Below are 26,304 nucleotides of genomic sequence, written 5' to 3'. Positions count from 1 at the left end.
CGTCGTGGGGTACACGAGAGGACTGCAATTTCAATTGATCCTTTTTACAATTCTCAAATAGTATTTTTCCAATTCAAGTACTTTAAACGAAAACGTCATAGACACGAAGTCGAATATTAATTTAATTAAAATCAATCAAAAACAATCTGAAAGCAAGGCGTTTGGATGATCGATGTACTGTCATTCCATTATGTCCAAAACAAGTTAATGCAAAGTTGTTCAATGTTCTTATAGTACTAATTGATACTCCAATTTATGCTTTTAAACTCAAATCTGCACTGTTTATTTGTAATATATTATATTCATACCGTTTGTGCAACAGTTCTGTTGCACAAACGAAAGTATTTTATTGTACATGAATTCAGCATAGTGTTTAAAACAAATGAAATGCACTCATTAAAGTCAAAACTTCATTGTTGAGGAGCTTCAGAGTCTTTTATTGAGTAACCTGAGGCGAGCCCTGCTCACCTGCCTTCTGGGGGGGAGGGGAGGGGGGAGGTAGAAGCAGGAGGAGGAACCAGCAGGGACCGTGGGGAGGAGGATGTCGGTGGGCGGTGTGGCGGGGGTCACAGGGAGGCAGCCAGCGCGCAGAGATCTGCAGCAGCACGCTCCCTGTGCATGATCAGCTCATGCACAAGATCTCTTCCAGCTCCCAGGAGGACTCACGCGGACCACAAAACTTCCCCCTCCCCCGGCTTGACTTTGCTTTCCTGTCGTGGACGAGAGCCACACGCGTGGATGGTTATGTAAGTAACACTTTTTTCAAACATGACGTGATTATTGTTTTTTTGTATCCGAGTGCCGCCATGAGGGCAACTTTGTGCACATGGTGAGAGTCCATTCCAGGACTGCACTGTAAGAGGTGCGTGACGTCACAGGGAGAATACAGGTATTTTTTTGATGAAGGTGTGTCATGCATTCTTGCAAACCTAGCGTGCGTTGCTGCAACATGGCTTTCCAGGTTGGTTTTGTGACTACTGATCATACAGCGTAAATAAAAGGGGAGGCAGAAACAGGAGTTGCAGGGGCGCAGCCTCCAGGGGCTAGGCGGGTAGTGGGCCCCCTAATCCTTGTACTGTTAGTGCTCATTGAGTCCAGTTGTCAAGACACAAGAGGTGCATTTCTTATGTGAAAAGAATGATGTGTATAACACTCTCAGGTAACACGGTCCATTCTGGAGCACTGGTCCACCCACATTTTGGTGGATTTCATTATCCCTAAAGATGATTTATGCCTGGTAACGTCACCTGGAGGGCGATAAGAAATTAATTAATTCAGGACTAATCAATGAAAATTAACTTGAAAAATGTCGCCGGCCTCAATATATTGCCCTGTGCTATTTCCTCCTCACTCGCCTCCAAACAGGCAGGAAGAGGGTTCATAGTCGCTTTGTCTCAGTGGGTGGAGGCGGGGCCGCTAGCATACACACAGAGCGCAAAAGAGTGGAGCCTCGTGAGGAGCAGTAATGTCGGTAAAGCGTTACCAAGTAACGTAGTCATAATTAACATAATCATAACCTTTTTTCCAGTAACAAGTACTCTAACACGTTACTATTTCAAAACAAATCATCTGATTTAAGTTACTTATCCACAGTCACTCTGCGTTACCATTGTAGCGGGGCTGAGTAACGGTAGTCAATTTCAAAAACAACATTAGACACTTCGTGTCCTGGCGACAGACCTAGCTACCATGTCAACACACAGCAATACTTCCTGAGAACTCCTGTTCTACTCCCTTTTCTTCCAACCCGCAAGCTGACCCCGACTGCCCCCCAGCGTCCTCACACCAAAAAGCACCTTAGAGCAACACCCACACCCAACCCACACTATTTTTCAGCAAAGAGAAAGCCAAATTTCAACTTCAAGTTCGACTTTAAAAACATTGCTGATGTTGCACCAATAAAAATAGTTTTAAGACCGGTTGTCGTTCTGTGGTGAAAGGACGCGACAGGCAGCCGCTGTTCAGTAACTAGTAATGTAACTTTGGTACTATATAAAGACATCTATAAAGTAACCTAGTTACTTTTTAATTCAGTCGTCAGTAATCAGATTACTTTTTCTTAATTGTGGCATCACTGGTGAGGAGCAATGCAAGGTCACGTTGTCAGAATGCAATGAGTAGATTGCAATATTCGTATTGTTGTATGTTTGTTATATTTATTCATTGTGCTTTTCCCAACAGTCACGTTAAAATCTGGTCCCGTCTCAGTCTCGTAGACCCAAAATCGAGTATTGTCTCGTGACACCCCTGTACGAAAACGTGGGGCCCACCTTGTAGTCTGTTCCAGGGTCAAGCTGTGGCAGTGCACAGGCCATGTTTTATGTCACAGTTTAGCATTCCACAGCAGACAAGAACATGCTGGCTCGTGGAAAATGTTTAACTGTAGCGTTCTGGAGCACGGACCCCTAAAATTCACTCAACCATTGAAAGGTGAAAACCCAGGGTCCTACTTTGATGACCCTCCCTAGGGGCCCAGATCCAAACTTGGGATACTAGAAGTATTTTAGCCTATGGCGTAGGAAGTGGAAACTTGACCGTTAGCTTTAATGCTAATGAGCTATGTTTAATAGTGTAATAGATACACTATGCAATACGTTGCCTACAACAGTACAACATTACCATTACCATATGTGTTCTAGTGACATACCATTTCCATAAATTGGTCCCAAGGGTAAAAGGTGTCAGAGGGGATCACTGAATGAAAAGACAAAAGGAATCCTGGCCAACTGGAATAAAATCAGCTTTAAATCCTTTTTTAGGATGGCCATGTCCATTTTTTTCCTTCATGATCTCCACTAGTAAGCACCATCGGTATTCGGCAGGAAGGGCATTCGGAATTTAAAGGGCTCAAGCCAAAAATCAGTATGCGGGTCAAAAAGATCTGCTGTGGCGACCCCATAACCGGGGAAAAGCAGAAACAAACAAACAAACAAAAACATCATTAAAAAATATGCGAATTCAATTCAAGCGAGCGTAGATTTTAGTCCCGTTTGGTGCTCGTAAACAGGCCCTAGGGATACACAAACAGTAGCTCATGAACTCATTCGCTCCCATGAACTTCCTTTGTTTTGCTCGAGAGGCACAAAGCTGATGTTGCAATAGAAAAAAGTGCATTTTATCAAACCTCGGCATGCATCTTTGCCCCGCGAAAGAGCTCAGCAGCAACCAGGAAGTGGAAAGGCTTGGCGCCGCGTTGTGCGAAGAAGGTTCCGTATTGAAGGGAAATTTTAACACAGTTCAGTTGCAAATGTGAAAATTGTCAATAGTTCATGGTGTTTTTATTTGTAATTTGTAAATAAATACTTATTGCCACGTAAAACAATTTTTTTTCGTGTTGTTCAGACAATTTGGTGAAACAAAAATGGCTGAATTTGTGTCAAAGTGAAAGTTCACAAACGGACGTGTTTTGTTGCGAGATATTTTGCTGAAACTTAGTAGCTATGTTCTACTGCTGAGTACTAAAGAACAGAAAAGGGTATTTTTTTTCTGATAAAGGAACTATACACCACGTCTATATAGGCCAAGAAAAATCAGTCCAAATCATGAAAACTGGCCAGTGCCGAGAGGGACGGCTTTTGAACAACGGCTGGGATTGAATGGATTAAAAAGTCACTTTGGCAAACTCGGGGTCCTTTAGACTGTGAGGCTACTCAAAAGACCTCAACAGTGTTTCTTTCCAACTAGTGGCCTGGCATGCACATTACACTCCTTTAGCAGTGATATGTACCAGAAAATCACTTCCTCCATTTGCAAATCTTTTACGACAACTGAACACAAGATAGCATTTTTTCAAAACTATTTATCATTAAAGGAGAAAACACATCCCAACATGCATGGCCCTGTGTTAAGAAGTGATTTAAAGCTTTGGGACTTCAGCCAACCACAGTGAGAGCCATTTTTCACAAATGAACCACAGAGCCGAGCGGCAACTCATCCAGGAGGTCCCAAAAGACCCCACAACGACATCCAAAGAATAGCAGGCCTCACTGGCCTCAGTTAAGGTCAGTGTTCATGGCTCCACCATAAGAAAGACACTGAGTTCCCAGACCAAAACCACTGTTGGACAAAAAGAACATTAAGCCTGGTCTCTATTGGCCAGAGAACATCTTGATGATCTCCAAGACTTTAGGGAAAATACTCTGTGGTCCCAGGAAAAAAACATCATAGCAACAGTAAAATATGGTGGTGGTAGTGTGATGGTCTGCTGCTTCAGGACCCGGAAGACTTGCTGTGATCAATGGAACCATCAATTCTGCTGAAGGAGAATGTCCAGTCATCTGTTGGTGACCTCAAGCTGAAACCAGCTTGGGTTCTGCAGCAGGACCACGATCCAGAACACACCAGCAAGTCCACCTCTGAATGGCTGAAGAAAGTGACAGAGAGCCATAACTTTTTCCCTCCTCCACTCCTCTTTCCACTCCAGTGATCAACTACACGCACACAAAGTAGTCCCTCCTCTTCCGCTATGCGGCCAAGATGGCGTACTGGTCATTTAGACGTTTGAGTGTAACGTCCGGGTACAGTGCACTGCTTTTTGCAGAGCGGGGGTGCGGAAGTCTGCCAATTGAGAAACAAAGCAGATTGTCAGTCATCTTGTCTGCTTTGTTCCAAAACAACAAGGTTGACCGTGCACCAACTGAACAGGAGCAATGACAAAGTGCATGACTGACAAGGAATGTGGGCCCCCGGTCGGGCCGAGGTGCACCCTTCTTGCACGCACACACACACACCACACACACACACACACACTTTAGGAAGTGAACAATTCCCTTCCTAATCTCCAGCTACCAGACTTTGATGTGGACCCCCCTCATAGGGGTGGTTCTCCCTTTGTGGGCCCCTCCTGGCCCCGCCCTCCATCTGTCCTTCAGGCACATTCCTCTTGTGCTCGTGAAAAGCTTTTTCCTAAAAATGGACAAAGCGCAAGCGGTTATAGCACGTCCCTTCAGTGAAGCAACGTCAGCATACCTCCACTTTTTACACGCACAATTGAACACATCACCTGGCTTAATCACGGCGGCAAGAAAGATGCTAGCCGGCGTAGACAGCCAACTCCCACGCCTCCTGGAAAGGATCTGTTCCCGTGTCAAACTGCAGCTTCACTCAGCGTATAGGCAATGTTTGGAGTCATATTTTAACTGTCGTATAACTGTTGACTAGAAGGTAAATATACATCATCCGTTGGAGGGTCCGATTGCAGCCGTGGGAAAATTAAACGTGGTCCTTGTTTAATTTGGAGCAATTCCGGTTTTGATTCTGGTTCCGGTTTTGGTTCCTAACGATTCTCGATTTCGATTCTTTTCAGAGGGAGGGTCGTATAAAGTTAGCATGGTTGAAATGAGGGCGCTAACCAAAGTTTTGGATGAAATGTCTGTCTCCAAAGTTTTTCTTGAATAATATGACCTTTTTTATGAATTACTTATGACCATGACATCCTCCCAGGGCTATTAATAACTTATTAATAACAGTATATAAGTACCAACCATTGAACATGAACATAAATATTTAGAAGAGTCTTTATATAGGAGGACAGGTTGACAAATGAGTATTTTAAAAAGTTTATGAAAAATCAATGACACATATCCTGTAGTTAATGCTGGAGAGTGTAAGAATAGACAAAGTGGAACTTGAATCTCCAATTTGAAAAACTAACTTCACCGTGGTAAACAAGTCAAGGGAATAGAGTAACGCGGTCTGGTCAACTTCCTGGCTAAATCTAGCTGGATATTTCAACTGGCCCCCATATTCACAGTATAACGTATCAGTAGTTTGTTGCTTCCATGCTGGCATAAGATACACCTCATTTATTGTTCTGCGTACCTGATTGGTTGACACAAGTCCGGACTAGCATGTCAAAAACGGGTCAGTAAACTGTGAATCCGGGGGTGTTTTTAATCCTGTGAGGGGTGCATCCTTCTTTACTCAGTCCTCATTTTATGTACAATTCCAGCCAAACTAGCAAGTGCCGTCACAAACTGTCCGTGGTTGGAATGGATGAACACAAACGCTCACTCGCCGCCTCTTTTCGTTGGATGTGATGCCTTTGGCCAATCAGCCAGCGTAGTCACCGAAAGTTATAATAATGAATGGTTCTAGGAGAATGAGAATGTCAGAACCAGTTTCAATGGGTGCTCGATGTCCAACCCGAATGAAGTGTACAGGCAATGCCTGTAATGTTTAACATTTGTAACTGTTATGGTCATCATAAAAAGAAGTTAACCACTACAATGGAGTTGGATGGAGATGCTTGGAATGAATGCAATGGAGATACTGCTGAGAGGGACAAAGAGCAGGGGTCGTACGACAGAACCTTGAGGTACGCCGGTGGTAACTGTGGGACTTGAGCTGGATGAAGTGAGTGCGGCCTGAGGGAATAGTTAAGTGAACAGACAAGGAAATAGGAATGATGTATTCAAAGGTCGCCCATGACCATCATAAAAGCTTTGCCTCCTATTTTAACATTCCCAACTGTCACTCAAGTGTAAACCAAAGAAACGATGCAGTTACGTGGTGTCACGCGTACGTTCTTTTAATGTTCAAGTTTTTAAACTTGGGGGGCGTTCTTCTCCCTGACATTCACATCCATTCGCGACCCATGACACAAATTGGGGCCCGCAGCAAAATGTTATTTGAAGCCCCCACTGTAACCACATGCCATTTCACTTGACAACCTTTGTCAATAATCGCAAATGTACTGGAGGTATAGTTTGACGGTATGAGTCAAATAAAAAAACATATGAAATTAAAATAATTCAACCTGAAATATATGAATAAATACATATTCATTCATTCATTTTCTACTGCTTATATGAAAACAAATAAATTAATAAATATGAAAAAAAAGTAAATAAATAAATGTGAAATTTAAAAAACTTCAACCTGTAATCAATAAATAAATATGAGATAAAAAAAATTCTACCTCTAATAAATGAATAACTATTTAACTGGGGTGGACAAGTGGTTAATGCGCAGGCCTCACTCTCTGTGAGGAGTATGCATGTTCTCCCTGTGCATGCGTGGGTTTTCACCGGGTACTCCGGTTTCCTCCCCCATTCCAAAAACATGCTAGGTTAATTGGCCACTCCAAATTGTCCATAGGTATGAATGGTTGAGTGAGTGTGAATGGTTGTTTGTCTATATGTGCCCTGTGATTGGCTGGCCACCAGTCCAGGGTGGACCCCGCCTCTCGCCCCAAAGACAGCTGGGATAGGCTCCAGCACCCCCGCGACACTTGTGAGGATAAGCGGTAGAAAATGAATGAATTAAAAAAATTCACTTGAAATAAATAAATAAATGCACTTGAAATAAATAGATCTTACATGTCAAAAATCCACCTGAAATCAATAAATCAATATGAAATTAAAAAAAAAAACCTCCAAACTGAAATAATAAAGCAACAAATGAAAGCAGGTCTAGCAGGTCTGACAGCAGGTCTAGCATGCACATTTACAGATGCACCCGTCTTTATGGTAAGAAATCCTCCCTTAATCAAGCAGATTAAGATATGTCTCAATTTGAATGGTAAAAGCAATGAATGCAAATACTGCTAATACTACTACTACTACTACTAATGATGATGAAAACCACTACTGTTACTTCTACTATCTATTGTATTAAACGCTGATACAAATACTACCACTTCTATCATTACTGGCCTGGGAGTACCACTTCTACTTCTACTTCTACTACTACTAAACTAAATCATTATCATCCACAGACGACAGTCCCAAGAAAAAAGGCGTTGGAAAAACAAATCTCTAGTCTAGACAGAGACAGGAGACAGACATTCCGATCTAATGAGTGCTGGTTTAGGTGTTTGTGCCACAAACTTTGATTTCAACCACATAGCCACCTGTGGGTGGGGCACGGGTGTCCTCCTGTTTGGCTGAGCTCGCTCCTGATTCGTCTCCGACATGTTGAAAGGCCCGTCCGATTGGTCAGATGTAGAGTGCTGTCAATCACTGACAGGTCTCTTTTTTCTCCTCCGCCTCACGGTCGCGCATCCGTTGCGCCAAATGTTGCCCCTCCTGGAAGATGCAGCCCTGCATTGTTGTCCGTTTGAATCTGGCGGAATGGCATGGAAGTACATTTCTAAGGTTTTTTTCCAAGTTTTCTCTAAATGTTTTTGTCTCCATGCAGAAGACGCTGGCAGCTTCCTGCTGGTCTCTCTGCCCAGGCTTGTCTCTGACCTTGAAGACAAAACAACGACATGCACACACATGCACACGTTATCCCAACACACACAGTTTCAGTTGGCATATGCGCCTCGTGTGCACAGAGGCTGCATACGGCACGATGTCAGGTCATGTGGCTGTAGTGCACTCACATGCACACAGTGGTTGTGATGTTTGTGTTAGCTTGGGCTTTGCACGGGCGTGCCGGCGTCTGCCATCCTTGTGTTCTGTCAGAGGTCATCTGGCAAGTCGCCGCTTGCCGCGCTGTCACTTTACATCTCGAACGTGACCTTTTGCAGGTTTGACCAGGAGCCCTCGCCACCGTCAGACCAGTCAAATGTGACAGCCAGGCCCTCCGTCGCCATAGAGACCAGCAACAACATGGCCGTCACAGTGAGTCACCTCTTTTTTTTAGAGCTTTTGAGGACACAGTCCAACATAATGGCAGACCATGAACATTGAATGTTTTGATTTTTATTTGTGAATATTCAAATTCAGGTATTTTGTGATCAGCAATGAATGGATGAACAGTCACTCCATTTGATGGCCAACTAGTCTGGTATTTGATGAATGGTTTTATTTATATGTAACTATCCAATGGAAAATATCCTGTGACTTCAGCCTGTTTGGCATTTTCTTCGGCATCCATGAAGGCAGAGCGAACAACAAAACAAGATCTTCACACACATCACCTCAGACTTTGGAAAACGTGATATGTTGCAGACCCAACCAGTGACCGTGTCTGTGGGCCGTCTAGGGCCTGACCGATGACTTCCACGAGTCCAAACAAGCAGAAGATGAACACACTATGAAAATAACGGTTGCCAGCACCATGGGGTAAAACAAGTGACCCCCCCCCCATTTGCCCCTTGTAGGGTGATATTGCCACAGTGGAGCCTCCTGATCAGCATTTGAACACCAGTTGAAAAATTGCAAGAATGTACATTTGCATAGCTTTAGGTCGCGACCAAAGAATGAGATGGCGGATACAAGCGGCTGAAATGGGTTTCCTCCGTAGGGTAGCCGGACTCACCCTAAGAGATAGGGTGAGGAGCTCAGTCATCTGGGGGGGGGGGCTCCTCCTTCACATAGAGAGGAGCCAGTTGAGGTACCTTGCCTGGCCAGGAGAAGGCCTCAGAGCAGACCTGGGACACGCTGGAGGGATTATATCCCTGTCCTGGGAACGCCTTGGTGTCTTCCCGTTGGAGCTGCAAGTCTGGGCTTCCCTACCGGGGCTGCTGCTCCTGCGACCCGGACCCAGATAAGCGGAGGACAAAGGAATGGAATGATTGGCTCTTAGGGAGGTTCGAAGTAGAGCTTGAAAATTAGATAGGTTGATCAAAAGTTCAAGACCACAGCCTTGAAACGCCAAAATCTTGGCAAAAACGTGGATTCCATTTTCTGTCAGGCATTCAACACTGTCATGATCTCCTGGTGGTGGCAAAGGCAAACAAGCACTACTTTTGGAACGAGGAGCGTTGAGCTGCAAAAGCAAGTCCTCTCGCAGCGTGCCATTGCTGCTGAGGTTGGACGCCGTACGGCGCTCATTTGAAACTGCAAGGATGCTGAGGTGATGGAAGGAAAAAGACTCAAATCTTTTCTCCATAGCTGCAATGTCCTGGTGGAATCTTTCCCCATGCTCATCGCTTACTTTTCCACACTTCCATGGAAAGAAATCTAGATGGGAATGCAAAGTGTATCTTCAGTGACTCATTGCAGCCAAGGGCTTTGTAGAACTTCAGGAGGTTTGCTACCAACTGCTTATAATTATTCACATTGTGGTTTCCAAGAAACTCTGATGCAAAAGTCCATTTCTGCTGCTGGTGATGAAAAATTTTGGACATGCATTTTGTCCACTTCCAAGAAGGAGATTTCTTCAAATAAAGCAATTGATCCTTTGATGTCCAAAGTATTTTGCTTGTAGACCAGTGTAATCTGTGTAGCCAAAATCCGAAGGATAAAGCCGGTGGTTTACAGATTAGCCTGGAATACTCATGACCCTGCATGGTATGCTAGTGGCTTGGGGAGAAATCTGGATTCATTGTCGGGATTGACTTAAAAGCAAAATTTACCAATAGAGACAAGAAAGATGGGAGAAGACAAAACGGCGGTTAGTCACGACAGTGCATGGCATGCTGCTTGCTGCAAGGAATCAGATAGATTAGGGATGTCAAGGGTTTGTGCGTTAACATCGCACCACCTGTGCTGTCATTCTCCATGAACCATGCAACTAAACTTTGGGTCATGTCGAGCGTGTTTAGGAAAGAAAAGGTGTCCTGGTGTTCACCCTTGTGGAGCTCCACATGTGCTAAGATTACACACACACATGCTGAGAACTTGCCCTGATGGCCGTTAGCGCTTGTTCCTCTTTTTCACTCTCATATATCACTTTTGTCAAGGAGGGGGCGGGCCTATTTCCTTCCTGCCCTCCTTTCTCCATCTGCTCCTTTTCCTTATTCCTTCTCAACTTAAGCCTGCAATGAAACCTGGTTTCACCCGGTTTCACCTGGACCATGTCCATGTGGACCAAAAATAATAAGTTAACTAATAACAATCAAGTCATAGCGGTCATCACTGTGGAGCAGAAGGGGTTAGCTCTGGTAAGTGTGTTATTGATGGATGATTCATTCTTTTTAGTGACAAATCTTCATGGGACGGTGGGATGGGAGTGGGCGGTCGTCTACGACTCCATCAATTAATAGCATTAATAGCGCTAATGAGGTGACTTGAGGTGAGGCACCAGCATGGTTGGTTATTGCACTGGTAAGATGTTTTGTGTCCATTATTCCATTTGATTTGACAAATATTAGTAATAATTATGCACTAAGAGAAAGGTTTTGACCCAACGCTGGAAGAAGGTCCCAAACTGAAAGAAGGAATTCCGAAACAAAGGACAAGGGAGGAAAGGAATGAAACAATAGAAAGGAATCCTAATTCTATGTTTCTGACATATGTAACAAAAAAGGAAATCTTTGATATTGTCAAAAATTGTAAAGCAAAAACATCAACTGATTGTAATGGAATCGAAATGGACATTGAAAAAACGGTAATCAACAAGATTGTAGAACTGCTGTTGTACTTCAGAAATTTATCTTTTCATACCGGAAGATTCCCCCAACAGCTAAGGTTGTTCTAATTTTTTAAAATGTTTTAAAAAACACCAATTTACAAACTATCGGCCAGTCTCCTTATTACCACAATTCTCCAAAATTATTGAGAAGCTATTCAACAAAAGGCTGGATAAATGTATTAATGCGAACGAATTACTATCAGAAAGTCAGTCAAGTTTAAATATTACGTGTGGACCAAAACTGTTCAACTTGTACATCAATGATATCCCCAAAGTCACGAAAGACTTAAAGCTGGTATTATTTGCAGATGATACCACTGCTTTTTGTTCTAGAAGGAGCACAGAAGAAATCATTAGAAAGGTCAGAGAAGAAATGGTCACACTAAAAAGATGGTTTGATGATAATAGATTGAAGTAAAACTAAAATAATGATGTTTGCTAACAGCAGAAAGGACACGTACCAGCAAATACAAATAGATGGTGTAGACATTGAAAGGGTGAAGGAAAATACATTTCTGGGCATCACAATAGATGAAAATATGAGCTGGAAACCTCATATTACAAATATACAACATAAGGTGGCAAGAAATATTTCAATATTGAACAAAGCAAAATTTGTTCTCAATCAGAAATCACTCCACACTCTTTATTGCTCTCTGGTTCTACCATATCTTACTTATTGTGTGGAAATATGGGCTAATAACTATAAAAGCAATCTTCACTGGCTAAATGGACCAAAAAGGATGAGTAAGGATAATTCATAATGCCGCCTACAGAGAACATACTAACTCCTTATTTCTAAAATCACAAATACTTAAACTTGCTGATATAGTTCATCTTCAAACAGCTAAAATAATGCATAAGGCTAAAAATGACCAATTAGCTAAAAATGTCATCCAATACTTCTCTACAAGAGAGGAGAAATATGATCTCAGGGAAGAACTAAATGTGAAACACTTATATGCTAGGACTACGTTAAAAAGCCATAGCATTTCAGCTCCTCAACTCCTGGAAATGTGTCTAAACCTTTGACAGGGTACTGGATATCATAATGATATGCAGTATAGTTATGTCATTACTATTTATCCAAAGGGTCACAATCATGTGTTGTTGGTGGCCAGTCAACATCATCACGTCATCATGTGTCGTGGCCTTCAAGCATCAAAAACACATCGGCCAGTTTCCAGGAGCTGCCAGCTCAGGCAGCCTTCCGGGTCATGCTAATGTTCACAAGCGGCCGGTGGCTGCTCACTGTGTGTCACATACACACACACACACAAACACACAGAATCATGCAGGATGCAGGAAGTTGCTCACACTCGTTTTCTCTGCAAATTCAGAATGCCATCCTGTATGAACATATTTGCAGTTGTGGAGCAGAACAGCCCATTGATGATCCATGATCCATGCCTCTGTTTCTATCCAAGGCAGAGGTGAGCCCGCCGCCACCCGAAGGGCTTTCGGAGAACGACAGTGGCGTGGAGCTGACCAATGAGAACAGCCCGCTGAACGCTGCTGAACCGCCATCCCCCTTCAGCCCCAAGCTGAGCGGCGGTGCGGCGTCGCCTCAAGGTGACAAGGCTAACTCTGGTGATTGTTACTGTTATTATTAGTCACGATGAGGACCGCAACCTCCGTCCACATGGCCTCCATGGTTTATCCTCTCCTTTGCCTCCTCAGACGGTAACGTGCACTTGGAAGGAGGCGGGGCCAGAGCCAGGATGAGGTCCAGTGAGGAGGACTCCGTCTGGGACTCCTACAGCAAAGTATGGCGCCTATGAGTGGATGGTGTCTGTCACAGGTGACCAGGTTAACGTGTGCGTTTTCAGGAGAAGCCTTCAGCACCGTCTCAGCTGGCTTTGAGAGAAAGGCCGCGACCTCGAACCATCTTCCAGGCCGGCCTGGCGCCGCACGCCAAGCCGCGCAGACAGTCTGGCAAACACGAGCACGTCTTGTCAATGGTGAGGAAATGTTTGTCTTGAGATCAATGAGTCGGCGCTTTTTCTAGCCAAAATTGATTTTACCAGCTGTTTATGTCAACAACACCTTCATGTAAACAACCTGTTTATTCTGACAACCCGTTTATGTCAACAACACATTTATGTCAACTACCTGTTATATCAACAACCTGTCTATGTCGACAACGCATCTATGGTGACAACCCGTTTATGTCAACAACACGTTTATGCCAACAACCCGTTTATGTCAACAACCTGTTTATGTCGCCAATGCATCTATATTGACGACCAGTTTATGTCAACAAACCGTTTCTTCTGACAACGCGTTTATGTCAACAACGCATCTATATTGACAACCCGTTTATGTCGACAACACGTTTATGCCAACTACCTGTTTATGTCAACAACCTGTCTATGTTGGCAACTCACCTGTTGACAAGCCGTTTAGGGCAACAAACCGTATATCCTGACAACCCGTTTATGTCAACAACCTGTTTATGTCGCCAATGCATCTATATTGACGACCTGTTTATGCCAACAAACCGTTTCTTCTGACAACGCGTTTATGTCAACAACGCATCTATATTGACAACCCGTTTATGTCGACAACACGTTTATGCCAACTACCTGTTTATGTCAACAACCTGTCTATGTCGGCAACTCACCTGTTGACAAGCCGTTTAGGGCAACAAACCGTATATCCTGACAACGCGTTTATGTCGACAACGCATCTATCTTGACAACCCGTTTATGTCAACAACCCGTTTATGTCAACAACCTGTTTATGTCGCCAATGCATCTATATTGACGACCTGTTTATGCCAACAAACCATTTCTTCTGACAACGCGTTTATGCCAACAACGCATCTATATTGACAACCTGTTTATGTCAATAACACGTTTATGTCAACAATGCATTCATGTCGACAATTCATCTGTTGACAATCCATTTAGGGCAACAAACCGTTTATTGTGAGAACCTGTTTATGTCGACAACGCATCTGCACTGACAACCCTTTTATGTTGACAACCTGCCCATGTCCACAACCCGTTTATGATGGCAGTGTGTATATCGACAACCCATTTGTGTCGACAACCCATCCGTGTCAACCCTTTTATGTCAACAAAGCATGTCGACCATGTGTTTTATGTTGGCAACCCGTCGATGTCAACAACCCATTTATGTTGACAACCGACAATGTGTTTATATGGACAATGTGTTTATAACACCAACCTGTTTATGTCGACAACCGATCTATGTACATCAGGAACTACGTTTACAATGACAACCCGTTTGTCCATAACGCCGTATACTGTATAGACAATCCGTCTACATTGACAATCCATTTATATCCACAACCCGTTTATGTCAACAACCCATTTATATTGACAACCCTGTCTATGGTCTTGGTCCACCGGTTCCTCCTATCACTAGAACGTACCCGTTTAAGTTGACGTCAGCACACTGTGGACTGCTTTTGTCAACATGGAATATTTGGTCCTGATGAGGTATGAGACCACTGTGCTTGCTTTGTTCAGCTAGCTTAGCATCGACTAGCTATGTTCTCATCTGTCGTGTACGAACTGACCCTCCATGGAAAGCTATGCACACCCCCAGTCGGATCCCAGTAGACGTTCTTCACCCAAGTCTCTTTCTCTGTCAGCGTGCGCGAGCTTCTCGGGTGCGCTTGTCCACCGGGGTCCCTGAGGCGCCCCGTCTGGATCTGGTGGAACAAGACTCCAAGGACTCGGCCCAGAGCGGCAGCAGCTTGTCCAGCTGTGACACGCAAACGGAATACAACGTAAGACTGTTTTGTACAGGGTGTCCCTGAAGTCTAGACACATAGGTGAAAAGGCTTAAAGGGTCCCAAAACAGTGGGCTTGTGGGCCGAACAGTGGACAACCTGGATGGGTGTGTTTCCAGCTGAGTGTGTCTTCTCCCTGCCGCCTCCAGGACAATAAGGGCTTCAGCATCGGTGAGCTGGTGTGGGGGAAGATCAAGGGCTTCTCCTGGTGGCCCGGCATGGTGGTGACGTGGCGCGCCACTGGCAAGCGCCAGGCCAGCCACGGCATGAGGTGGCTCCAGTGGTTTGGAGACGGAAAGTTCTCAGAGGTGAGGAGCAAGGAGAAGGAAGGGAGTTGAAGCTTCACCAAGCAACCGTCTTTGTGTCCTTCCAGGTTTCCGCGGACAAACTGGACTCCATCATGGCTTTCCCCAAGTTCTTCAGCCAGGCGTCCTACACCAAGCTGGCGTCCTACCGCAGGGCCATCTTCCAAGCTCTTGAGGTAATGTTCAGCATTAGAAATGAGTCCGATGGCTGTCCAGTTGCCAAACACTGTTCCTGAACACACCATGGCAAAAGGCCAAACCTCAAATCAGCTCTGATTCCATTTGTCAGTCTTGTTGTTCTTGATGGAGGTTGTTTGAGGTTTTTTCCCGCCATGCATCAACCCTGATTGTTTTCACACCTGAACAGTTGCGCACACCTCACTGCTCTTCAGGAATGTCTTATACTAGAAGTATGATCGGACTTTACCAGCATGACTTCGTCGGGAAAATGGACTGAAATTCTTGTATTCTTGTATGTTGTATTCTGGTGTGTAGTTTGACACTGCAACTCTGAGTGAGTCTTGCAAATGTACATCAGTCAGGTGTGTTGTGTGTTTGTTTGCGCATATCGCCTGCTGGTGAATGATGCAGTGGTAGTGTAGACATTTCGGGAAGTCTGGATCACCTTTGCATTGCGCAAGAAAGCCAGCATGCTGGCCTCAGGGGAGCGCCGTCTGTTGTTACCGACGCTAGCTTCTCTAATGGCACATTTTTCTCCATGAAAAAGCTTTTCACCGCGTTGTAGATGTCAATCCCCCTTGTTGTTGTCTTGAGTGGCAGAAGTGTCCGGAGTTCTTCTTTTGTAGAATAGTCATCAAACACCATTTGGATAAATATCATAAGCTGAGCTGTGCTGGCGCTGTCCACCGACTCGTCACACTGAATGCTAAACCACCTGCACGTAGCGAAATCCTGATCCAGTTGCTCCGTCAAGTTCTCTGATAGAGATGACACTCGTCTAGCCATCGTACTTGCTCCAAGTTGGACATCGGTGAGGGCAGAGATGACATCGGGACCAAACTTCTCATCTTTGAACATTGTGTTAGCAACAATCATCATCGCGTCCTTGAAAACCTCCCCATCTTGTTCTTTGTCAAAAAGTGTGAATCTCTGAACGAGGCTGCGGTTGCTTTCTGTGATTTTTTTCACCGGCCTTTGTTTGTCCACAGCTGCCTTTAACAAACGGACCTTTTCTGTCCTTCGTGACAAGTTTTGAAGTGTCTCTCCACATTGTGCCACTGGTATTGCAACAAGACGCATATATTTTTCTTTAAAAAACGTAAAGAAAAAACAATCACTGTGACAAATGTAAGTCCTTCGCTTTTCTGCCATGTTTTTGGGGGCTGAACTGCACGAGTAAGCTAACTCCTCATCACCGCTGCACTATATCAGAAAAGCGGTGAGCACACATGAACTTTGACTTGAGGTCAGAGTTCATTATACATAAAATATGTTTGTTTTTTGTTTTATTTTTGATGTTATACAACGATTTAAAAAAATACATCAATGTAAGCAATTCTGATTCAAAATTTAAAGCACAAAATAACAATGATAGTTTTTGACCAGTGGTATTTTTAGAACATGCCTCGCGAGCGCCTTAAGTGGTCCACCTTGCGCCCGCGGGCACCGCGTTGGTGACCCCTGGTCTAGTCTTTCTCTTGATATGTACCATGCCGATACACAGTAGCCCTGGAACACAATATTCTGTGTACCTTGAAAGATCAGTGAAAATCATCCAAAATGGCTGCTACTGAGGCGGGCGGCTTTGGAAAGACCAGTAACTTCCTGTTGATGTGGTCATGAGTGGGTTTGCATTTCTGCTTAATTGACAGAATTATTGTTAGAAGCTCCCTCCAGCTGAACACAGGTGATAAATGATCAGTCATCTCCTCGTAGATGGCCAGCATCCGGGCAGAGAAAAAGTTCCCCCCCTGCGAGTCGGACAATCCTGACGACCGAGTGAAACCCATGCTGGACTGGGCACATGGCGGCTTCCTGCCCAAAGGCGAGGAGGGACTCAAACCCACGCACAGCGCAGGTGAGCAGCTGCAGATCATCCAGACGCAGCCTCACTCACATGTACTCAAAGTGTGTGCGTGTGTGTGTGTGTGAAGACAACAGCCCTCCAGGTCTTCAAGTCCTGGACGTGTCCCTGCCGGATTATCCCCCCAGTGCCAAGCGGCCCAGAATCAGCGTTTGCAAGAACAAGGCCGGCCCTGAAGAATCCTACAGCAGAGGTAGAAGGGACGGCTCAGTCACCCCCGCAGGGCGGCGGGCACAGCCGAGAGACTCAAACGTGTGTGTTTCTTCTAGAACAAATGGTCAATGAAGTGCTGAAGAACAAAAGAAGTATAGAAGGTAACCTGTCATAGCATCTTAGACGTTAGACGTCCGTGTGCCAACTCTTTGGTGTGTGCATCAGAGTTCTGCCTCTCCTGTGGGAAGATGAGGGCAGCGACCTTCCATCCACTCTTTGAAGGAGGCCTGTGTCAAACATGCAAGGTAACGTGAGCGCCAACACGTACGCATTTTTGTACTCGCCATGCATTTGAATACGCCTTCACTCTCACTAGCATTTCTTCATCTTCATATGCCTTTATTGCTTTTCAGTTATCTACCTTACGTCTGCGATTGCTAGATTTGTTGACTGTGTGGGTTCAATTTTTTTGGAAGGATTTTGGTCCACTCCTCTTCACAGATCCTGATGGTCTTGAGGCTGTCGCTTGGCAACTGAAAGTTTTAACTCCCTCTTGGGATTTTCTACAGCAAGGGTCTCAAACTCAATTTACCTGTGGGCCACTGGAGCTAGGGTCTGGGTGAGGCTGGGCCGCATCAGGTTTAAAAAAAACACATTTATTAAAAAAAAAAATAAAAATAAATAAATAAACTGTCTTCAATGCTTTTGCGTCTGCTATACCCTACACTTTTTCAGTGCTTTGGTTCCGCTTTTCCACAAGAAAAGCTCTGATAAAACGTTCCACTGTTCTCAAATATCTTCATTTTTATTTACTACACAAAATAAGATGAAATAATAAATACATCAAAATAAAGAAAATCAATCCATGAGTAATAAATAAATAAAATAATAATAAAACAGCAAATAAGAAAAACTTAAGAAACTTAAGAGGTTGGTGGGTAGAGAATTATTTTTCAGATTCAAATGAACAGTATTAACAGTTATTTAACCTTCAACATGAACATTAATGAAACTTAACCATTTTAGCGTCGTAACTTGCAGAATTGTGTCAATTGTGTCCGTTGTGCAATCCTGGGTTCATGATACCATACAGCATCCATATCAAACTTGTGTGGGCAGAACATTTAACTTTTTCAAGGTGGGGGCCGCGAGTTTGAGGCCCCCTACAAGGTTAAGGTCCAGAGACCTGCTGGGCCACTCCAGGATCTTACTGAGCCAATCTATTTGCTCAATTTAAAATGTGTGTAGGAGGTTAGGAGGTCATCAGGCAAGTAAAGGAGGGATGGAAACATGCTATTGACATCCATTAGTTGATATTCTATTCAGCATACCTTGCAGGCACTTGGAAATAATAGTTGGAGTGAATAGTAGTGATGTTTTTTTTCTTTTGTCGCACTGTGAGCAAGTATGTCCTTCTGTTTGATGGCCACCAAGTATTGACCGGGACCACATTTTGTTTGCCCACCGCTATTGAAGAGCTTTTTCTGATTCACCATTCACGGGGATCAGCTGTACAACTGAAAGGGAATTTGTAGGGATGAAAAATATTTGTGACACATTCCTGTCCTCCAGGACGTGTACCTGGAGACATCTTACATGTACGACGATGACGGCTACCAGTCCTACTGCACCGTCTGTTGCGGGGGGCGAGAGGTTCTGCTGTGCGGCAACGCCAACTGCTGCAGGTCTGACATGCACAACCATGCAAGGATGAAGAATTACGGCTGAAGCATACCGTGTCCATCCGCCTCTCCAGGTGTTTCTGCGTGGACTGTCTGGACATCCTGGTGGATCCAGGGGCATCCAACAACGCTCGCTTCCTCGACCCGTGGCGATGCTACATGTGTCAGCCGCTGCTTCAGTACGGCGTCCTCAAACGTCGGCACGACTGGAGCGTCAAACTGCAAGAGTTCTTTGGGAACGACAACGGCCAAGAGTTTGTGAGTCCTTTATTGATGGAACATCTAAGGTTGATGTTGTACCTTCAGTACATGCTTCTGTGTATTAACATGGTAAAGTAGAACAGAGTAAAGTGTTTCTCTCTCCAGGAAACACCAAAGATTTACCCAGCGGTCCCTGCAGAGCAGAGGCGACCGGTCCGAGTCCTCTCCCTGTTTGACGGCATCGCCACAGGTGAAGATGCGTGCCTGATGAACCAAAGCCACAAAACCACAACAAATAAGGCAGCCGGTCTCCTAAAGAGTTGTTGTTATTTGTGCTGACAGGCTACCTGGTCCTGAGAGATCTGGGCTTCAAGGTGGACCAATACGTGGCGTCCGAGGTGTGCGAGGACTCCATCTCTGTCGGCGTTGTCCGACATGAAGGAAAGATCCAATACGTCCACGATGTCCGAAACATCACCAAGAAAAATGTAAGCTACGATGTCGACCATCAACGTGGTCACATGTGTACTTTGGGGTTGCACCCACCAGAGCACGAACCCAGGTCCACCCAGCCCCAGTAAAGCAGCGCTAGCCGGCGAGCCTTAAAACAAGATGATTGTGTCCTGTCCACACCCAAGCACGGTGGCGGTCGTGTAATGATCCGGGACCACACGAGTGCCGCCCGCACCAGGGAGCTGTGGTTTTAGAGCAATTCAATGTACTTTAAACACCTCCCTTCTTCTGGTGATTTGGTGAGATACTTTGACTCTTGCCTACTGTCAAGAATGGAGGCTGGGCCCGCATGAGTGCCGCCTGCACTGGGAAGTGGTGGTTTTCCACTTCCATTTTCTTCTGGAGTTTAATGAGGCAGAGCAGCGGTTCGTCGGGGGGAAAGATGAATTCCAACATGTATTGTGACGTTGTCTCCTCTTGGTTCTGGTCTAACCTCTCAGTGATTTTGTCCTCTCAAAAAGGAGAAACCACCGTGACTTCATTGATTATGAGTGTCTAACAATGCTAACATGATATTCCTCAACAGATCCTTGAATGGGGTCCATTCGACCTGGTCATCGGGGGAAGCCCATGCAATGACTTATCTATCGTTAACCCAGCAAGGAAGGGCCTCTATGGCAAGTTCTACTTCTTACTTACTTCTTCTTCTTCCTTTCTCCTGTAGCCATGGTCGGTGTCGAGTACTTGGTGACCTGCTTTGCTCCTCATGGGTCTCTGTTGTTGCAGAAGGTACAGGGAGGTTGTTCTTTGAGTTCTACCGTCTGCTGAGCGAGGCCAAGCCCAAAGAGGGAGAGAACCGACCTTTCTTCTGGATGTTCGAGAATGTGGTCGCCATGGGTGTCAATGACAAGCGGGACATCTCACGATTCCTGGAGGTATGACCATGGATGGTGTCTGAAACCATGTGGAGCAGAGACACGTTTCTGTAAAATGTGAGAGTGACGGCGTCTGTGTGTGTGTCGCAGTGTAACCCTGTGATGATTGACGCTATTGAGGTCTCTGCTGCCCACCGTGCTCGATACTTTTGGGGGAACCTGCCGGGCATGAACAGGTGGGCAACCAGCTCCAAAAATCCATCCTCTACTGGGTCAGGTTGCGGGGGCAGTAGCATAAGTCCAGCTCCTCCTCGTGATCCCGAGGCCTTCCCAGGCCAGTTGAGAGACATGGTAGAACACGTCCTCGGGGAGGCGTTCCTAACCAGATGCCCCAGCCACCTCATCCGGCTCCTCGCAATGTGGAGGAGCAGCGGTTTGACTCTGAGTTCCTCCTGGATGACGGAGCTTCCCACCTTATCCCTCAGGGAGAGCTCAGCCATCCCACGGAGAGAACTCATTCTGGCCGCTTGTGTCTACAGTATGTACTGTATATACAGTAGGTAATAGTACACGTACATGCATGTTTTGCAGACCTCTGTGTGCTTCTGGGATGGACAAGCTGGAGCTGCAGGACTGTCTGGAACATGGCCGAGTGGCAAAGGTCAGAACAAGTCAAGCAGTGAAGTGATGGTCACTCTTTTCAACGGTTGTATGAATGAACGTTGCTGCTGTCTAGTTTGGAAAGGTGCGCACCATCACCACACGCTCCAACTCCATCAAGCAAGGAAAGGACCAGCACTTTCCTGTCCTGATGAATGGCAAGGAGGACATCTTGTGGTGCACGGAGCTGGAGAGGTAGGAAGCCACCACTGGGGTCACCAGTCAAACTTTCTGATGTTCAATTTCATATCAACTATTGCAGGATCTTCGGCTTCCCCGTCCACTACACAGACGTGTCCAACATGGGTCGAGGTGCTCGGCAGAAACTCCTAGGCCGGTCCTGGAGCGTCCCTGTCATCAGGCATCTTTTTGCACCGCTCAAAGACTTCTTTGCCTGTGAATAGATACCACCCAGCACATACACACCACCCACCATCGGGAAATAGCAGCCGCTTGTCACCATTCATCACCGGCAAATAGATGCCAAAATAGCACACAGGCACCATCCATGACAAGAGATGCCGCCCGTCACCAGGAAATAGGCACCATCCATCACCAACTGAAAGAAACCTGTTTCCGGCAAATAGATTATTAGACAATAGTTACTAGAAAATAGTTTTTATCGCCAGAAAATAGACAACACACATCACCAGCGAATAAATTCACATGTCACCAGGAAATAAACTTCACCTGCCACCATGAAACAGGAACAGGGGCCACCCATTACCCGCCCACCAGAAAATACACAACATCCATCTATACCACTTGTACTCACTAGGGTTGCGGGTTACACCCTGGAGTAGTCGCCAGTGACAGACCCCAAACTAGTAAATGGTTATCACCAGGCAAAAGACCCACTCATCACCAGCTGAGCTTGACAACCTGTTGCCAGCAAATAGACGCTACCTATCACCAGCAAATAGACACCTACCAATAGCTGCGAATTGTCATCATTCATCACCAGAGCCACCCATGATAGGAAATGCCACCTGTCACCAGGAAATAGACACTATCCATTCCTAACAGGCCATCAATCGTCACTATCAAATAGACCATAAACCTGAGCAAACTGGTACCATCCATGACAAGAGACACCACCTGTCACCAGGAAATAGACACTATCCATCCCCAGCAGGGAGACACTTGCTACCAGCAAGACGCCACCCATTACTAGCAAATAGTTGCTATCACCAGCAGAGCTAGACAACTTGTCACCAGCAAATAGACACCACCTATCACCACAAAATAGACACCTACCAACAGCAGCCAATTGTCATCATTCATCACCACAGCCACCCATGACAGGAAATGCCACCTGTCACCAGGAAATAGACACTATCCATCCCCAACAGGGAGACACTTGCTACCAGCAAGACGCCACCCATTACTAGCAAATAGCTGCTATCACCAGCAGAGCTAGACAACCTGTCACCAGCAAATAGACACCGTCCGTTACAAGAACATAGTTGCTATCAATAGAATATACATACACAAGCACCCATTACCAGCAAATAGATGCCACCTGCCACCAGAAAACACCCGCCAGCTGTCATCAGTGAATAAATGGCAACCATGACCAAGAAAGATGACACCTGTCAGCGGAATCAAACACATCCCTAGCCAATAGATGCAGCAAATAAACCAGGAAAATAAACACTCCGCCAGTAAATAGACACCCCCTGGTTACCAAGAAGTAAACACCAGCTTTTCCTTTAAGTTCCAATGTTGCTTAGTCGTTAGCTACCTGTTAGCGTCGTTAGTGTGTATTGTTGCTGCTATAGACCAAAGTGGACAGCTGCTACTTTGAGGTTTGAGTCCAAGTTGGGTTATTACGTCATAGATCGCGTGGCTCATCATTGATTAGTAAGAATATGAACAACTCGGTAGGAACCACTGTGTGCAACACAAGCTGGCAGACTGGAGGCTAGTGTTGGTTTTATATTGTACCATTTTATTGCTAAGCATTCTTAGTGGTGTATAGGCCTTTTTATAGCTTTTTTATGCTATTGTTAGCCACACATAGTAAATCTAAGGTGTTAGATTTCGAGCGTCTGTCATAAAGCTGCAAACGTGCAAATACTTGAACTAAAGCCAAAGCAAAAACAGCAAACTTGCCTTCTTCCCCGCTGATGTGTTTAGCGAATACTGCAGCCAACACCAGTTTACTGTCATGGCTGGAAGCAGCGTGAGGCAGAAAAAGAAGGGTTTTTCTTGTTTTCTTTTTGAGTGTGGACCAAAGACACAACTGCCAGACCCTGCAATGACTATTATTTCTGTGAACGAGCACTGACTACTTCTTGTTGTTGCCTGTTTTTTATTTGAATAACCTTGTTGCCAAACTGCTTTTACATTTGACTACTTTTTTCCCAACAGTCCTGCAGATACTTCCTGTTCATTCCAAACATGTTGACATAGCTTTTGAAATGTGACAGTTGGAAGTGTTTTATTTTTGTTACATTACCTCAAAGTGTGCATCACTAAGCTGTAATGACTACTGGACGCTTGGCTTTTGTAATTACTGGAACTTGTTGGCGTACCAAGTGAGCAACAATCACACTCACACCGAGTCTATTCTTTAAACGCACAATTCTTAGGGGACAGTTTGGTTCAGTGTCAAAGTCATCTCTGGTGCTCCAACTCTGCCGATGGGAACGTGACAGCTCCCTCTAAGGACCAAAAAGTGTTTACATGTTTCATTCATGCAAAAAAAGGAATAGTTTGTCATTTTGTACCTCTTTTGCGTTGTTGCTTATTTTAGCAAATACTAGTCATCCCATAGAGCGAGCACACTGTCTTGTAGGTTTAACGTTTAACTTCCTTTTAGGAATATATTTGTTTACTTTTAAACTTGATTGCAAAAACATATTTTTTTCTATACCTTTTTGGATAATTCCTCTGTATTTTGATATATTTGTAGAATTTGTACGCAATAAAGGGCAGCTTAGCTGAGTAAGAAACTCACACTTGTGTCATTACTGATACCTGCTCACGTAGAACATGTTAGGAAGACAATATCAATCAAAACTTAATGAAGTTCCAAGAAAAAAGATGTCATTTACCAGAATAAAGTTGTACATTTGCAACAAAAAAGCTGTAGTATTACCACAATAAAGTCGTAACTTTTCGAGAAAAAGGCCATAAATTTGTCAGGTCTAAGCACCTTCGACATTTTTAAACAATAAAACAGAAGAAAGAAGACAACAGTTATTACTTTTACTGGCGAGGAGAATTGAAGGGATGCACTCAGCCTACAATCTCCAAGCGCTCAGAGTACACTCTCCATTGCCTCCCTTTTTATTTTCCTGGGATGTCCCCTAGTAACAGAGTTGACATTGCAGCTCTAAAGGAAAGGGAAGTGGCAGTTCAACATCAACAGGTGATTGCATTTAGATGTATGATGAGACACCAAGTGGTGGACACACACGTTTACACACACAGAATTTACGAGAAAAAAGATGTAATTTAGGAGAATAAAGTTGTAAATTTACGACAAAAAATCTGTAGTACTACAAGAAAAAGGCCGTAAATTTAAGAGAAAAAGTCTTAAATTGACAATAGTAAAGTCAAAAAGTCATAATATAACCTTTTTCATAATCTGGATAAAGTTGTAAATTCACGAGGAAAACAGCTGTAATATTACGAGAATTAAGTCACAAATTTATGAGAATAAAGTCATAAATTTACAAGACAAAAAGTCTTAATATAACCTTTGCCCAAGGTCAAAAGTCCCCCCCACACCTTTTCATAGCTGCTCAGGCAATGCCTGTTATGACGAAGTATTAAAATAATCGGAGATTTTGAGAATAAAAAGCTTGTTATATTACAAGAATGTAACTGTAACTTTATGTTACAGGAATTGCAGCTGGTTTGTGGGCCTCCATGCCTTTCTGCCCTTGTGTCGTCTATGAAATACGCCTAAAGACGTCTATGGTACTAGCAGAGTACTACAAAGTCCTACTCATACAAGGTGGTTTGGAGGTCAAAGGTCGAATGACCTGGAAAATATTGGTAATGATTTGTGTAAAAAATTCATTAAAAATCCTAGCAAAGTTAAGTAGCAAAGCAAAAAGACAAGTATGGTACTAACAGACAATTCCTACTGATACAAGGTGGTTTGGCGGTCAAAGGTCATATGACCTGGAAGCTATTGATAGAATTTAATTTCAAAAAATTATGTAAAATCCCAGCAAAGTTGAGTAGCAAAGCAATAAGGCGTGTATAGCACTAGCAGACAAGTCCTACTGATACAAAGTGGTTTGGAGGTCAAAGGTCACATGACCTAGAATCTATTGGTAATGATTTGTGTAAAAAAAATCATATAAAATCCTAGCAAAGTTAAATAGAAAAGCAAAAGGCGTGTATGGTACTAGCAGACGATTCCTACTGATACAAGGTGGTTTGGAGGTCAAAGGTCACATGCACTGGAAAATATTGGTCATGATTTGTGTAAAAAAATACATCAAAAATCCTAGCAAAGTTAAGTAGCAAAGCAAAAAGACGTGTATAGTACTAGCAGACAAGGCCCACTGATACAAAGTGGTTTGTAGGTCAAAGGTCATATGACCTGGACAGTATTTATAATGACTTGTGTAACAAATTCTTATTAAATCTGCTTAAACATTATTTGAAAAACAAAAAGGTGTGCATAGTACTGCAAGGCCAGTTTTCATATGAAATTGATTTATTGTAAGTAATTCAAAATATTAGCCCAAGAATTCAATCAATACATTTTTCAATGACTTTTTATGCAGCATAGCACTCGTATAACAGTCAAAGTGCAGAGATGGAGTTAATAAATACTGCTTTTTAACACTCCAACAATAGTTTGTGCAGAAAGTAATACCACAGTAACCCAAAGTTCTGCAGCTAGCTGGACAGGGCAGAGCAGGACATGAGATGGGGACAATGCAAACAATCCGACAAA

The 26,304-nt window shown here is 44.2% G+C and overlaps 1 protein-coding gene across 2 annotated transcripts; it reads left to right on the top strand.

The window, feature by feature from the left end:
- The first annotated feature begins 595 nt into the window (after nucleotides 1-595).
- On the top strand, nucleotides 596-24,324 carry LOC131104590 (DNA (cytosine-5)-methyltransferase 3B-like). Of its 2 annotated transcripts, none has more exons than XM_058051917.1 (22): nucleotides 596-746; nucleotides 8,474-8,567; nucleotides 12,672-12,816; nucleotides 12,925-13,010; nucleotides 13,074-13,205; nucleotides 14,867-15,004; nucleotides 15,157-15,315; nucleotides 15,381-15,488; nucleotides 17,209-17,350; nucleotides 17,427-17,549; nucleotides 17,626-17,670; nucleotides 17,735-17,814; nucleotides 19,082-19,194; nucleotides 19,266-19,449; nucleotides 19,558-19,642; nucleotides 19,735-19,880; nucleotides 20,432-20,522; nucleotides 20,632-20,780; nucleotides 20,871-20,956; nucleotides 21,312-21,381; nucleotides 21,457-21,575; nucleotides 21,643-24,324. In XM_058051917.1, exons 1-22 carry the CDS (start codon nucleotides 619-621, stop codon nucleotides 21,782-21,784), a joined length of 2,565 nt encoding a protein of 854 aa, XP_057907900.1. In that variant the 5' UTR covers nucleotides 596-618; the 3' UTR covers nucleotides 21,785-24,324. The 2 variants fall into 2 exon arrangements, with proteins under 2 accessions (XP_057907900.1, XP_057907899.1); XM_058051916.1 differs by having other exon boundaries at nucleotides 12,672-12,834.
- Nucleotides 24,325-26,304: the final 1,980 nt, after the last annotated feature.

Source organism: Doryrhamphus excisus, chromosome 16 (assembly GCF_030265055.1).
Source record: "Doryrhamphus excisus isolate RoL2022-K1 chromosome 16, RoL_Dexc_1.0, whole genome shotgun sequence".
Classification (NCBI taxonomy): domain Eukaryota; kingdom Metazoa; phylum Chordata; class Actinopteri; order Syngnathiformes; family Syngnathidae; genus Doryrhamphus; species Doryrhamphus excisus.
This window is presented reverse-complemented; position numbering and strand designations above follow the sequence as displayed.